The following is a 16,370-nucleotide window of genomic DNA, read 5'->3' as shown; positions in this document are numbered from 1 at the left end:
ACTTGAGCCCAGGAGTTTGAGGTTGCTGTGACCTAGGCTGATGCCATGGAACTCTATCCAAGGCAACAGAGTGAGATTCTGTCACACACAAAAAAAGAAAAAAACCAGAATGTGTCCCACAACCTAATTACTTATATATATATAATATAGTACGGAATGGCTCAGACACTTTAGAGTTTTATTATCTAGGAGAATTTCATTTATCACTATAAGCTTTAGTTTCCTCAATTATAAAATGGAGATAATATTAGCCTCTGGGTGAAATTGTGAGGGTTTTTATCAAGAGTCGACCATATGGCCGGGCGCTGTGGCTCACGCCTGTAATCCTAGCTCTTGGGAGGCCGAGGCGGGCGGATTGCTCAAGGTCAGGAGTTCAAAACCAGCCTGAGCAAGAGCGAGACCCCGTCTCTACTATAAATAGAAAGAAATTAATTGGCCAACTGATATATATATAAAAAATTAGCCGGGCATGGTGGCGCATGCCTGTAGTCCCAGCTACCCGGGAGGCTGAGGCAGAAGGATCACTCGAGCCCAGGAGTTTGAGGTTGCTGTGAGCTAGGCTGACGCCACGGCACTCACTCTAGCCTGGACAACAAAGTGAGACTCTGTCTCAAAAAACAAAAAAAAAAAAAAAAAAAAAAAAGAGTCGACCATATACTACACAAAGGTTAAATTCTTTTTTTTCCATTCACTTACAACTTATAGTTGTAACACACTTTGAGTATAATCTTGAAAGCTATCACTTATAAAACTTTGTCTCTCTGAAACATGTATGTTTTTGAATTTATTTTTAATTATTATGGGTACGTAAGAGTTTTATATATTTACAAGGTACATATGATGCTTTGATGCAGGCATACAAGGTGAATTAATCAAATCAGGGTAATTGGGGTATCCTCAAGCATTTATCATTTTTGTGTTAGGAACATTCAAATTCTACTCTGTTGTTTTTTAAATCTTTTTTCTTTGTTCACAACAATCTATATATTTTCATCTTTCAGTTATTTTAAAGTATGCCCTAACTTATTGTTGCTTATACTTTGTAGTGCTATCAAATATTGACATTCTATTTAACTGTATTTTTGCGCTCCTTAACCACCCACAGTTTATCCTCCTCTCTCTGCTACCCTTCCCAGCCTATAGTAACCATCTTCTATTCTGTCTCCATGAGATCAATTGTTTTACGTTTTTTTATTAATTTTTAATTTTTTTCTTTTATTGCTCAAGAAACCAAAATCTAAGATCAATTGTTTTAATATTTAGCTCCCACATATAAGTGAGAACACGAGATTTGTCTTTCTGTCCTTGGCTTATTTCACTTAACGTAATGTTTACCAGTTCCAGCCATTTTATTGCAAATGTCAGGATTTCATTTTTATGGCTATATAATATTCTCTTATAAACATGCATCGCAATTTCTTTATCCATTCATCTGTGGGTAGAGACTTAGTTTGATTCTAAGTATTAGCTATTGTGAATAGTACTACAATAAACACGGGAGTACAGGTATCTTTGATACACTGGTTTCCTCTATTTTGGATATATACCTAGCAGTGGGACTGCTGGGTCATATGATAGTTCCATTTTTGGTTTTCTGAGGAACCTACATACTGTTCTCAATAGTGGTTACACTAATTCACATTCCCTGTAACAGTGTACGAGGATTCCCCTTTATCCACATCTTTACCAGCATTTGTTATTGTCTGTCTTTTTGAAAAAGCCATTTTACAGCCTAACCATGAGTGAGACTCTGTATTTACAAGAAAACAGAAAAATCAGCCAGTATGGTGGCACATGCCTGTAGTCCTGTCTCAGGAGACTGAGACAGCCAGATTGCTGGTGCCCAGGAGTCTGAGGTTGCTGTGATGAATGAGACCCTGTCTCAAACAAACAAACAAAATGCCTTTTAACTGGGGTGAGATGGTATCTCATTGTAGTTCTGATTTCTAGTTCTCTGATGAATGATGCTGAGGATTTTTTTAATATACTTATTTGCCATTTGTATGTATTCTTTTGATAAATGTCTATTCAGATTCTTTTCCAATGTTTTAATAGGATAATATGACTTTCTCGTATAGTGGTTAAAACTCCTTACATATTGTAGTTATTAATCCCTTGTCAGATGGGTAGTTTGTAAATATTTTCTCCCATTCATTGGGTTGTCTCTTTACTTTGTTGACTGTTTCCTTTGCTGTGAAGCTTTTTAGCTTGATGTTATACAATTTTGCTTTGGTTGCCTGTGCTTTGGAGGTACTACTCAAGAAATCCTTGCCCAGAGCAATGTCCTGAAGCATTTTCCAATGTTTTCTTTTCATAGTTTCAGGTCTTAGATTGAAGTTTTTAACTCATTTTGATTTTTATAAAAAAAAAAAACACAACGAGATAAGGGTCTAGTTTCATTCTTCTCCATATGGATAACCAGTTTTCCCAGCTCGAACTCCTGACCTTGAGCGATCCTACTGCCTCGGCCTCCCAGAGAGCTAGGATAACAGGCATGAGCCACCACGCCTGACTCAAAATCTTTTTCAATGGCTGCACAGAATTTAATTGCATGGCTACATCAAAGTACATTTAAATAATTCCTTATTGCTGAACATTCAGACTGATTATAATTTTTTGTTTCATAAACAATTATGGAATATACATCCATGTTGTCATTTTAAATGATATTGTTAATTCCCATTTCTAAATTTCTGTCCAGAAAAGGTATAACAATTTACACTGCTCCAAGAAGAGTGATGATAGTGTACCTCTTTTCACTCTTGTTAAACTGTTACCTTTTATTAGAAAACTTAATTTTTTATCAATTTGATAGGTAAAAAATAGTATCTTATCTGTTCTTCTAATTACTAACAGGATTCAACACCATTTGAGACATTAACTGGCACTGTATTTTCATTTTTAAAAAACAACCAATTCCAATTTTCCATTGAAGAGTAGTCTCTGTATATCTAGGCTTTTTAGAAAATAAAGAGACTAAAGAGGTAAAAACAAATAGATTTTTAAAAGAGGAAAAAAGAGTAGTCACCAGGAAATTTAATAGGATAATAAGATATAAAATATGAAGAAAAAAACATGACAAAGGATAAGCAAGCATCAATTGGAAAGACCAGGGAAACAAATAAAAAAAGAACTATAACGCCTGTAATTCTAGCTCTCTGGGAGGCCAAGGCAGGCGGATTGCTCGAGGTCAGGAGTTCGAAACCAGCCTGAGCAAGAGCGAGACCCTGTCTCTACTATAAATAGAAAGAAATTAATTGGCCAACTAATATATATACAGAAAATTAGCCGGGTATGGTGGCGAATGCCTGTAGTCCCAGCTACTTGGGAGGCTGAGGCAGGAGGATTGCTTGAGCCAGGAGTTTGAGGTTGCTGTGAGCTAGGCTGACGCCATGGCACTCACTCTAGCTTGGGCAACAAAGCGAGACTCTGTCTCAAAAAAAAAAAAAAAAAGAACTATAATCCTACCACCCTATTTGGCTTTGTAGATTATGATATTTACTCAATAAACATTTAGAGCCCATTTAGATATTTAGACTGCTCTAGGAACTTAGAACACACATTAGCAAAGAACATAGAAAAAACCCTCTTTCTTCTGTAAGGGCTTTTTATACAAGTGAGAAGTAGACAGAAAATAAGCAAAAAAAAGTAAGTAGTAAATGGTAGAATAGGTTATTAGTTGTTTGGCGGGGTAAAATAAAGCAAGATAAGGAGAGACTAGGAATGTGTATTGGAGGCAGGGCGGGGCAGAGGATTGTGTTTTTAAATAGAATGGGGCACAGAGCAGGCTTCACTGTGAAAGTGATAGTTGAACACCAATTTTAAGTGTGGGAAATTAAGGATAGTGGATATCTCCAGGAAAGAATTTGCTGGCAGAAGGAAATGCCAATGAAAACCTCCTAACACAGGAACATATGTGATGGGTTCAAGGGGAAGAGTGGTAAGAGATAAAATTGGAGACATAATGTGGTACGGTCTTGTAGGTCATTGTAAATACTTTAGCTTTTTCTATGAGTTAAGTAATAGCCACTGGAAGAATCTGAACAAAAGAATGAAATGAACCAAATTTCACAAAGAACATTGCAATTGTATTGAGAAGAGACTTGACTGGACAAGAGAGGAAGCAGGGAAACTAGTTAGGAGACTATTAATATAATCTAGGAAAGAGATAACATGGCTAAGATTAGGGTGAAACCACTGGAGCTGGTGAAAAGTGATCTGATTCTGGTTATGTTTTGAGAATAGAGCCAATATGACTTCCTGATAGATTAAAAGTAGGATATGACACAAATAAAGGAGTCCGAGGTGACTCCTGGGTGTTAGCCTGATCAACTAGAAAGATGGAGGTGCCATCTAAGGAGCTGTAGAATAGGTGAAAGTCAGAGGATTCGTTTGCTTTTTGGTAAAGAGGGATAGCAAGAGTTCAATTTTAGAGATGTTGATTTTGAAATGTCAGATAACTAAGTAGAAATGTATAGCAGACAGTTGGATATGGGAGATTGGGAGAGAGGTCTGACCTGAGAGATACATTTCAGCATTATTAGTTTATGGATAGTATATAAAAGCCATAATAATGGATGAGAACAGCACCAAAGCAAATGAAAGTAGAAAAGACAAGACAACCAACTGATAGCTGAGAATTAGGATACTCTAATACAGACAAAATAATGGGAGTACTGCTTAATAATATAACTAAAGCAGTGATTAAAATATATATTATGAGGATAAGGGCAAGAAAATACGACTATAAAAAGGCCTAAGTTTTCATTACCAAAGCAAGTAATAAAGATAAAAGAAAAAATATTGGTCTATGCATAGTATAACATTAATACTGAGTTATTAAGGCAAATAAGATTAGATATTACATAGAATTAAGAGGTGGTATTATGACATTATTATTAATTTTTTTAAGTGTGATTATGGAATTGCAGTTACTTAAGTGTATATATTTTCCTAGGTAAGTTGAAGAATTCATACTTTTAAGTGGATCAGAAAACCACAAACACAAACAAAACAAGGCAAATATTAACAACTATTGAATCAAAGTTGATGGAGTATGGCATATATATGGATTTCAACTTTTTAAATGTTTGAATATTTTCATCAGGGAAGAAAAAATGATATGGTAGACAGAGGACAATGTAGAGATAAACAAAATATACCTTAAATAATAATAATCCCCAGAGATATAAACTAAAAAAAAACTTATGATTTTATATCTCAGGAAAAGACTATTAAAAAAAAATCTCCAAATCTACACAGAGAAGAACAGGTATGATACTCAGAGGTACTTGATGGCTGACATCTATGATTGCTCAGGATTATCTATTGTAAAGTATTTTGAAGATCACCCCCATTGGTAAAAGTCTGTTTATTAAAACTTGGGCAATAGGTATACAGGTGTTTATAATTATTAGCCTTTAAACTCTATAAGCACTCTTTTGCATTATGATAGTATTCATTTACAAATGCCCAACTTAATTTTCTGAAGAACATATTGCATGAGACAATGGAGACTATTATACCTTTTACGTCACACTTTCAGCACCATGTTCAGGGAAATTTATTCCTGAATATTAGGTAAGTAGTAATTATATTATGGGACATATGGCCAGGTGCAGTGGCTCACACCTATAATCCTAGCACTTTAGAAGTCTCAGGCAGGAGTACTGCTTGAGGCAAGGAGTGTGAGACCAGCCTGAGCACTAGCGACACCCCATCCCTACATAAAACAGAAATATTATTAGCTGGGTATGGTGTACACACCTATAGTGCCAGCTACTAGGGAGATTGAGGCAGGAGGATCACTTTAGCCAAGGAGTTTGGGGTTGCAGTGAGCTATGATGAGGCCACTGCACCCTAGCCTGGGAGACAGAGCAAGACCTGATATCAAGAAAAATTTATACATGGGACATATGATAATCAATTTGCCTTAAAACAATCTTTTCCCCTAAAAACTAATGAAAGTACAATTAGTTAATAATTATAGATTTCAGGGACACAAAGTCACCAAACAAAATGTTATTTTTAATCCTAAGGAGTAATAAATAAATTTGAATTATACCATCTTCTTCATCCTCGGCTTCTTCTGCTTCCATTGGATCATATTCATCTTGATTATTATCTTCTTCAGTTTCATCATCATCTTTAGAATCATCTTTTCTTTTATCTTCTTTCTGTAATTTAAAATGCCTTAGAATTAAGCAAGAAAGTAACAATTGACTAAACATCAAACATCAAGTGACTAACTAGAAAACATCAAATCCATTCAAGTTAGTTTCACATTTTAACCTTTTAATAATCATAATAACATATTTCAAAAATAAATGATTAGAAAACTAGCTACAGATGTTTATATGGGCTTAATTCGATGATTTATATTTCGAATAATAAACTAAAATCTTTGTTTGTCCATTACATTTTACTGAATTCTCATGGAAATTAATATTCTGTTACAATCTAGAAGATTCATCGAAAACATCTAAATCAGGTTAATAGCCATAGAAATAATTAGAGACCTTCCGTTCATCTCTATCTTCTTTTTTATCTTTATCATCTCCTGATTTTCTCCGTTTGGGTTTTGGATCATCATTTTCATCATCTCTTTCTTCTTTCTTATCTTTTCTGTCATCCTTTTTGCTTTTCTTATCCTTTTCTTTTTTGTCCTCTTTCTCAGGAAGCGATAGTAATGATTTGTATATTCTGACACCAAAATCTCTTTGAAGCATTTCATTAAACAGTTCTGCAAACAATGAAACCTATAAAAAGACACTAATATTAACTCAACCAACTTCAACAGAAATACTAAATAAATCCAGCACAGTTAGTAATTTATTAAATAAAACCTGGCCACATCTAAAAATTATGTACACTTATAATACAGTTATAAGAATTAAGGCTGGGCACAGTGGCTCATGCCTGTAATCCTAGCACGCTGGGAGGCCTAGGCAGGCGGATTGCTCGAGGTCAGGAGTTCAAAACTAGCCTGAGCAAGAGCAAAACCCTGTCTCTACTATAAATAGAAAGAAATTAATTGGCCAACTAATATACATAGAAAAAATCAGCTGGGCATGGTGGCACATGCCTGTAGTCCCAGCTACTCAGGAGGCTGAAGCAGCAGGATCGCTTGAGCCCAGGAGTTTTATGTTGCTGTGAGCTAGGCTGATGCCAAGGCATTCTAGCCTGGGCAACAAAGTGAGGCTCTGTCTAAAAACAAAAGAATTGATGATGAGAGCCGGGAGCTATGGCTCGGGCCTGTAATCCTAACACTCTAGGAGGCCAAGGGGGGGGGGGGATTGCTCAAGGTCAGGAATTCAAAACCAGCTTGAGCAAGAGTTAGACCCCTTCTCTACTAAAAAGAGAAAGAAATTAATGGGTCAACTAAAAAAAAAAATATATATGGAAAATTAGCCGGGCATAGTGGTGCATGCCTATAGTCCCCGTTACTCAGAAGGCTGAGGCAGAAGGATCGCTTCAGCCCAGGAGTTTGAGGTTGCTGTGCGCTAGGCTGACGCCACAGCACTCTATCCTGGGCAACAGAGTGAGACTCTTTCAAAAAAGAACTGATGATGAGGAGGCTTAAAATTCTCAAAGGAATGCTCTCAAGAGAAAAATATTATATACAGTTTGGGCCAAATATTATATATAAAATAATAGCCCTGCTATATATAGAAAATATAGGAGTGTAAAAAAGAATTTGTATCATCCAAACATAACCACTAATCTTCGTGATAAATGTACCTTATTCATGTACTCATGAAGTTTGATTTAAAACTCAAGCTTTAAATCAAACGCCTACTATAAACAGGGCCTGTTTCAGGCACTGGAGAGACAGTATTGAAGAAAGCCAATACCCCTCCCTGCCCAGTGCAGCTTACAATCTGATGGAGAGAAGGAATAATGAAATCAATATAAAATTTTAAGGAAAAAAAGAAAAAAAAAGCAGAATAAGCACTTAGAGAACAAAAAGAGAGAGTAGTCAGATAAGGCCTCTTCGATCACGTAACGTTTGAAAAGTGCTCAGAAGGAAGCAAGTTAAAGGAGCCACATATAATACATATCTAGAAGAGCACTCCTGGCAAGAGAAACAATTCAAAACCCTGAGTAGGGAACATGTATTACTACTATGCAGCGATCCATAAATAATGAATTACAGCATACTCATGAACCTAAAATTAAATATTAAATTTCCTATATACGTATTTCTAAGGTTAAAGGTCCACCACTTGCAACTGACCCTTAAAGTGGTCTAAAATTTGAAATGGTTCACCACAGCTCTAAAATGTATAATCTTTGGCAATCTGCTATATTTGGTAAAATACTTTAATCAACCTATTTTCCTGATCATAAGGATAATGCAATTTAATCACAATTACAATTGGTTTTACAATCTGTTTCTTTAGTTTACGTACAATCTCTTTAGATTTTTTTTTTTTTTTTTTGAGACAAAGTCTCATTCTGTTGCCCAGACTAGAGTGCCATGGTGTCAGCCTAGCTCACAGCAACCTCAAACTCCTAGGCTCAAGCAATCCTTCTGGCCTCAGCCTCCCAAGTAGCTGGGACTACAGGCATGTGGCAACATGCCCAACTAATTTTTTATATATATATTTTTAGCTGTCCAACTAATTTCTTTCTCTTTTTAGTAGAGACGGGGGTCTAGCTCTTGCTCTGGCTGGTCTTGAACTCCTAACCTTGAGCGATCCGCCCAGCTCAGCCTCCCAGAGTGCTAAGATCACAGGCATGAGCTACCACGCCCGGCCTCAATGTCTATAGATTTTAAATTTAAAAACTTTGTTAGTAGCAAAATAATCATGAAGATGTTGAAAATTACACACTCTAAGCCATTAATGTAAACTACACAAAATCCCTATTTGTATAAGTAGTAAGAAGTATATTTTTCACCTAGAGTTTTCTATTTTCCATTATCTAGACATAGAAGGCAATAATTACAATGTATTATGTAGAAAGAAACCTAGGCTGGGCTCACACCTGTAATCTTAGCACTCTGGGAGGCCGAGGTGGCTGGATCCTTTGAGCTGAGGAGTTCGAGACTAGCCTGAGCAAGAGTGAGACCCCATTTCTACTAAAAAAAAATAGAAAGAAATTACCTGGACAACCAAGAAATATATATAAAAATAGCTGTGCATGGTGGCGCATGCCTGTAGTCCCAGGTACTTGGGAGGCTGAGGCAGTAGGATTGCTTGAGCCCAGGAGTTTGAGGTTGCTGTGAGCTAGGCTGATGTCACGGCACTCTAGCCTGGGCAACAGAGTGAGACTCTGTCTAAATAAATAAATAAATAAAATAAAGAACCTTAGAGAATAAACCCCACTAAACGTGAACCTGACTGACAATTTAGATCCAGCTATCAATCTACAAGAAACACATAGGACAGAGGAACACATAAACCAAATCACAGGAGGACAAGCATGGTGCTTCAAACCTGTAATCCCTGCACTTTGGGAGGCCAAGGCAGAAGGACTGTTTGAGGCCAAGAGTTTGAGACCAACCTGGACAACATACTGAGACCCTATCTATAAAAAATTATTTTTAAAAAAATTAGCCAGGTGTGGTGGCATGCACCTATAGTCCCCAGCTACTCAGAAGGCTGAGGCAAGAGGATCGCTTCAGCCCGAGAGTTTGAGGTTGCAGTGAGCTATGAGGGTGCTCCTACACTCTAGCCTGGGCAACAGAGACTGTCTAAAAACAAAAGAAAACAAACTACTATCACGGGAATGCAATCAACAAAAATGAGTCTAGAAGTAACTTTTGAAGAGAGATCATTTGTATTTGTCCTCCAAAAAGTAAATTAAAAGAAAAAACAACAAAAACAGAAAAAAACAGAAGCAATTAAAGAGGCACTCAAAGAGACTTCAGAAACTTATTAAATAGCCACAATGTGTAGCTGGTTGCTATTTCAAATTAAAAACATTACCTCAAATGAATGTTCTTTATTATCCTCTAATCTGTAGTCCAAAAGGACACTCAAAGACATGATGCTACAATCAAATTTGCCACTTTTTGCAGCCCAATTTGGATGTACAATGATGGCTGGTTCGTCAGGCAAAATATACCGTCTTTCCCGACGCTGGCGCTCCATTTCCTCTTGACGTTTCCTTTCTTCTTCCTAAGTATTCGAAATGTTAAGCCATGGTTAAGCTTCCACATACGATATTATACCATATAAAGAAAAAGAACAAAGTTCTGATAATGATTATACTAGACTTAGGGTTGAGAAGGGAGAGAAGTTTAAATTTACTAAGGATAGTAGCTTTTATGGCTCCTAATTTTCTTTTGGATTTCTCAGCATAAAAAACTACCTTCTAAAGGGGCAGGAGGGAATTACCTATATTGAGATTATATAAATTAGAGGATTCTGAGAAAACAGTGGCAGTAGCATAGTTTTGATCTTTCTGAAATACTGCATCTTAAAAGACAGCAATATAGACATGAAAACCCCATGGGGATCCCCAACAAACCTAAGTAGCAGGGTATCTCGACAAACCCATATACAAATGGATGGGAAAAGCTGCAAGATCTATGTGTTACTAGATTGGGGGGGGGGGGAGCAAAAACAAGCAATGGGTTGTAAAATGTGCCTGAGAACAAGGAACTCACAAAACAGCCAATAGGTATACGCTAGAAAGTGCAGCACATCAATTTAAGAACAGTAGCAGAAACTAGGCAAAGTTTTGCCCCCAAGAAGAAAGTGACAGTAGGGTCCATGTTAAGATCTGAAGGGTTCTAGAATACTCTAGTTGTAGGATCCTGCCAAGCTAATTGACCAGGGCTTTCTTCTAGCACAGGGCTCCCCCACTGAGGAGAAACTGTTGGAATTGAAATAATATAGAGTAGGACAGGAACAAACACAGACATAGGAGAAGGCCTACATAAAAAGTGATAAAGAGCAATAGAGATGAGAAACCTCAGAAAGTAAGTCATCATTTGTTTTTGATAGAACAAGAAAACAAAAGAACCTAAGAGTAAAGCTCTTATACAGTTAGAAAAGCTATTAATATTTGAAGTAAAACCTAATAAATGTCTAGACAAACTTAATTCACATAAAAACAAAAAAATACTGAGGTAGCTAGGCATGGTGGTAAGCATCTGCAGTCTACCTCTTGCTCAGGCTGGTCTCCAACTCCTGGCCTCAAGCAATCCTCCTGCCTCCTAAAGTGCTAGGATCGATCACAGGCTTGAGCCACCACACCCAGCCTTAAATTTACTATTTTTAATATATGCTAAAAGACACTAAGAAAATGTTAGAGGGAACAGAGGCATTCTGCATCATGTTCTTAACATTCTGATTAATTGACTGGTAGGTCACATATCTGATCCTTGTATTAACCCTTCAGCTTCTCTAATGGAAGTGGCTACAGAAGGTAGGAGGTAGGCCTGCTAAAAGACAATTCCAAAAAGGACTGGATGGAAAATGGAAATGTTCTACATTGGTAAGGAATTTTGTATTTCATTATATATATAAGTTTTACCCAAACAGACAAAAAGAATGAGAAACAAATCTTTAATGATATGCACATTGAAGTATAATATTTAGAAGAAAGTAGGCCAGGCAAAGTGGCTCACACCTGTATTCTTAGCATTTTGGGAGGCCAAGACAGGAGGATCATTAGAGGTCAGGAAGGAGTTCCATGACCAGCCTGATTAAGAGCCAGACCCTGTCTCTACAAAAAAATAGAAAAATTGGCTCGACATAGTGGTGTACGCCTGTAGTCCCAACTATAGGAGAGGCTGAAGTAGGAGAATCACTAGAGCCCAAGAGTTTGATGTTGCAGTGAGAGAAGATGATGCTACTGAACTCTAGCTTGGGAGACAGAGAGAGATCCTATCTCAAAAAACAAACAAACAAAAAAAACTTTTTTAAAGCATGCTAGGTAGATGTATTTACAGTATGACATAAGGGGACAAGTTGCACTACAATAAAGACAAGATTTATAAGGAATTAAAACTCAAGTATGTCTATATCAATGAATTCATAATGATATTTAAAAACAAAACAAAAATAAGTAACCAAATGAAGATGGCAAGGAACCAATCCATTATCTTAAAAAGTTAATAAATATAAAGAAAATAACTAAGAATTAATCCTGACCATTCTATATGAATATATCCCTAGGTAAAACTGTACTACTAGCAATCAAATAGTAGATAAGGAGAATATGTGAAAACAAAATAGTAAGTAATTAGAGTATCACTATATTTCAATCCCCAATGTATCAAAAGATCTAGGATCTGAGTAACAATGGCTGCTAACATCAAAAAGTGAAAATTGGCTTTTTTTGCTTTCTCTGCCCGTCCTAAACAATTCAGTTTTTTTTTTGTTGTTTTTTTTCTTTTTGAGACAGAGTCTCGCTTTGTTGCCCAGGCTAGAGGGAGTGCCATGGCATCAGCCTTGCTCACAGCAACCTCAAACTCCTGGGCTCAAGCAATCCTTCTGCCTCAGCCTCCCGAGTAGCTGGGACTACAGGCATGCGCCACCATGCCCGGCTAATTTTTTCTGTATATAATAGTTGGCCAATTAATTTCTTTCTATTTATAGTAGAGACGGGGTCTCGCTCTTGCTCAGGCTGGTTTCAAACTCCTGACCTTGAGCAATCTTCCCTCCTCGGCCTCCCAGAGTGCTAGGATTACAGGCGTGAGCCACCGCGCTCGGCCAACAATTCAGTTTTAAAGCAATTTTTTCAAGCAAGGCAGGTGTCTACATAGCAGATGCAGGCTAGCAGAGAGGTAGAGCCACAAGGCATAGTACAAACTTGAGCTACCCAATTACTAGGTATTGAAACCAAAATGGAGCAAGGAGGGTACATGTGAACAGATAGTATAGAGTAGGGAATCAAACTATAGTAAGGAGAGTATTGAGGTAGGAGAGGGAATGACGATGAAAAACTAAGTAAGCAAATATATTAAATATGGTGGAAGACACATTTTTCTTTCTTTTTCTTAAGAGATAGGGTCTAACTCTGTTGCTCAGGCTAGAGAACAGTGGTGTCACAATCATAGCTCACTGTAACCTTGAACTCCTAGGCTCAAGAGATCCTACTGTCCTGAATTGCTAGGACTATAAGAACATAATATCCCCATACCTGGCTAATTTATTTTGTTTTACTTTTTTATAGACATGAGGTCTTGCTATGTTGCCCAAACTGGTCTCAAACTCCTGGCCTCAAGCAATCCTCCTTCCTGGGCCTCTCAAAGCACTGGGATGACAGGCATAAGCCAATCCTCCTTCCTGGGCCTCTCAAAGCACTGGGATGACAGGCATAAGCCACTGCACTTGTGCCATGTTTCTTATATCATTAGGAGAAAACTAGAATGAACTCTGTAATGTTGAATCGTAATTGGAAAAATTGGAGGTACTAGTATAAACTCATAGTTTTCAATATACATAAGATATAAATATAGATGTAAATATGTATATGTAGATATATGTTCCATAGCTCTGTTCACTAAAAGGGGTTGGGAGCAGCAATCTGATAACAATGAGCACATCTTGGCTTCTAAATACCATTCTTCACTAATAAGGACCAGGGCCTCTGGAGAAATGGTTGATTCCTGAGCTAGAGCAGGGATGGTACAAAGAAAGAATGAAACATCCTATCATGCTAGAGAGTAAGGAAGTCCTCAAAAATAAGGCCATGTGGAAAGGGCACATAACTTGAAAGGACTCGCACTGGCCAACTCTGGGACAATTTCATCAGGAAAATGAATATTTATAACTCATTGAATAAAATAAGAAATCACAATTTCATGCATTGCTGAAGAACAAGGTAATTCTACACAATTACAAAATGATTATCACATTCGAGAAACTGAACACTGCTTCAGTGTTATCTAATGTCACATCCATATCCACAATCAAATTTCTCCAACTATCCCAAAAATACTTTGACTTTCACTGATCCTCTTTAATCTAAGAAAGCTCCTAAATAATTTTTCTTTTGTCTTTTATTATGTGGACATTTTTGAAAAGTTCAGGTAAGGTGCTTTGTAGAATTTTTCATTCAACATATATCCGTTTGTTTTCTCACAGTCAGATTTAGATTAAAAGTTTCTGCCAAGAATACTTCATAAATAATTGTGACATATATATTTGGTCTTCAACTCATATCCCAGAATACAACTCCTAAAATCCTTGGGATCTCCAGTCATGTCTTCCTGTATGTGAATGATTAACTGATAGCTTTAGGATGGGGATAGGTCAGCAGAAAGACCAAGGTATGAGTAGGGTTGGGACTTTCAGCCCCACCTCCTAAACTCCAGTGAAGGGAGAAAGCTAAAGGTTAAGCTGATGGCCAATGGTTTAACCAATCATGCCTATGTAATGAAGCCTACATAAAAACCTCAAAGGACAGGGTTTGGAGAGCTTCTGGATAACAGAACACAAGGAAGTTCCTGTAGGATGGCTTGCCTGGAGAGGGCACTGAAGGTCCACATACCTTCACCGATACCTCGTCCTACACATCATTTTATCTGTATCCTTTGTAGTAATCTTTATGATAAATGGGGTAAATGTATATAAATGTTTCCCTGAGCAAAGTAACTGAACCCAAAGCAAGAGCTGTGGGAACCCCAACTTGAAGCTGACTGGTCAAAAGTTCCAGAAGCCTGGACTTATGACTGGGTATCTGAAAGTGGGGTAGGGGCAGTCTTGGGTACTGAGCTCTCAACCTGCAGGATTTGACATTATCTACAGGTAGACGGTATTGGAATTGAATGGGAGGACACCCAGCTGTGTCCACTGCAGAATTGCTTGCTCACAGGTGGGGAGAAAGCCCAACATATTTTGGGGCCATCCATGTCTTCTCTGTTGATTACTGAAGTTGTGTGAGAGAAGAAAAAAAACAAGGTTTGAGTTTTTCCTTCTAATAATGGTATAAACTTGAAAACACATAACAACAGGAAACATATTATGTGATTGATCCAATTACTGGTGGTAAAACACACTTCTCATACCCCTGCATTCCTTCCTCCCTCCCTTCCTTCCTTCTTTTGAGACAGAGTCTCGCTTTGTTGCCCAGGCTAGAGTGCGTGCCCTGGCGTCAGCTCTCAGCAACCTCAAATTCCTGGGTTCAAGCAATCCTACTGCCTCAAGCCTCCCGAGTGGCTGGGACTACAGACATGCGCCACGATGGCCGGCTAATTTTTCCTATATATTTTTAGTTGGCCAATTAATTTCTTTCTATTTTTAGTAGAGACAGGGGGTCTCACTCTTGCTCAGGCTGGTTTCAAACTCCTGACCTTGAGTGATCCACCGCCTCAGCCTCCCACAGTGCTAGGATTACAGGCATGAGCCACCGCGCCCAGCCACCCCTCCATTTTAAATTTAGGAAACAAGTAACATCCTTATGCATTCATGAGTTTTCTATTGGACAGGAAACTAAGGCATAAAACAGCTTGAATAAATAGTCTCTGAGTATTAAAGGAATAAGATCTAATCAAACACACTTAGAAGCAGCAAAATTCTGGGATAAGCACTACACTAGAACTCAATCTCTAAGCTGTTTATATAGAAATGTTTTATATCTAAATTGATGGTGGTTACACAATTATGTGTAGTAGTCAAAACTTAAGGAACCAGTGTTGACTTCGGCAGCACATATATTAAAACTGGAATGATACAGAGATTAGCATGGCCCCTGCTAAAGGAGGACACATAAATTTGTGAAGCGTTCCATATAAAAAAATAAAGAAACATTAAAAAAAAACTTAAGGAAACATTTACTAAAAAAGTTGAATTTTATTGTATGCAAATTATACCTTTGTAAAAGTATGCACACATACGTACAACTTAGGTCATTCTAAGAACCCCTATACACCAATGTTAATACCATTACAGTACATTTAAATGATTGCGTACATACCTCTTTATCATCCTCAGATTTCCTATCATCCTCTTCTTCCTCTTCTTTTTCAGATTTCTCTAACTCCTTCTGTTCTTCTTTTTGTTCTTCTACTTTTAGCTGCTTTGTCAAGCGGGCTATTAACTGGGATTTTAATCCTTTGGAACTAAGAGCTCGACTTTCTAATTCTTTTCGGAGATCGTTTACCTAAATATATGAAGTATAAAAACAAAAAAAGACAATGGGACATTGTAAAAGAGGACAAACTAAAGTTACTTTTGTCTGATTTTTAAAATATCTAGTGAAAGAGACACTTGCATAGCTATAGAATGCTTGTGGAACTGCAAAATGACAGAAACATGTTTTAAGACAGAAGTTTTCTCAAATACCCCTTGATCTAGAAATTATAATTTCTGGGAGTCTACCCCTAAAAAAATATCCTAAATATGGGGGGGAAAAAAACCACAAAAAAACTATAGATTTATGTATAACATTCCATCCAATAAACAATCAAG

The 16,370-nt window shown here is 37.3% G+C and overlaps 1 protein-coding gene and 1 non-coding gene across 5 annotated transcripts in view; one reads left to right on the top strand and one right to left on the bottom strand.

Moving 5' to 3' along the window:
• The window catches only part of CCAR1 (cell division cycle and apoptosis regulator 1), a 61,742-nt gene that overhangs the window by 11,485 nt on the left and 33,887 nt on the right, over positions 1-16,370 (bottom strand). For all 4 annotated transcript variants that reach the window (XM_076010051.1, XM_076010052.1, XM_076010050.1 and 1 more), the window contains 4 exons: positions 15,877-16,062; positions 9,933-10,124; positions 6,519-6,758; positions 6,065-6,176 (listed from right to left, as the gene is read on the bottom strand). In XM_076010051.1, coding sequence (XP_075866166.1) covers positions 6,065-6,176; positions 6,519-6,758; positions 9,933-10,124; positions 15,877-16,062 — 730 coding nt within the window. The remainder of the gene's footprint in view (positions 1-6,064; positions 6,177-6,518; positions 6,759-9,932; positions 10,125-15,876; positions 16,063-16,370) is intronic.
• On the top strand, positions 15,593-15,696 carry LOC142875770 (U6 spliceosomal RNA). The gene has a single exon (XR_012923063.1). It is a non-coding gene; the product is annotated as a U6 spliceosomal RNA (small nuclear RNA).

This window comes from Microcebus murinus, chromosome 14 (genome assembly GCF_040939455.1).
Source record: "Microcebus murinus isolate Inina chromosome 14, M.murinus_Inina_mat1.0, whole genome shotgun sequence".
Taxonomy (NCBI): Eukaryota; Metazoa; Chordata; class Mammalia; order Primates; family Cheirogaleidae; genus Microcebus; species Microcebus murinus.
This window is presented reverse-complemented; position numbering and strand designations above follow the sequence as displayed.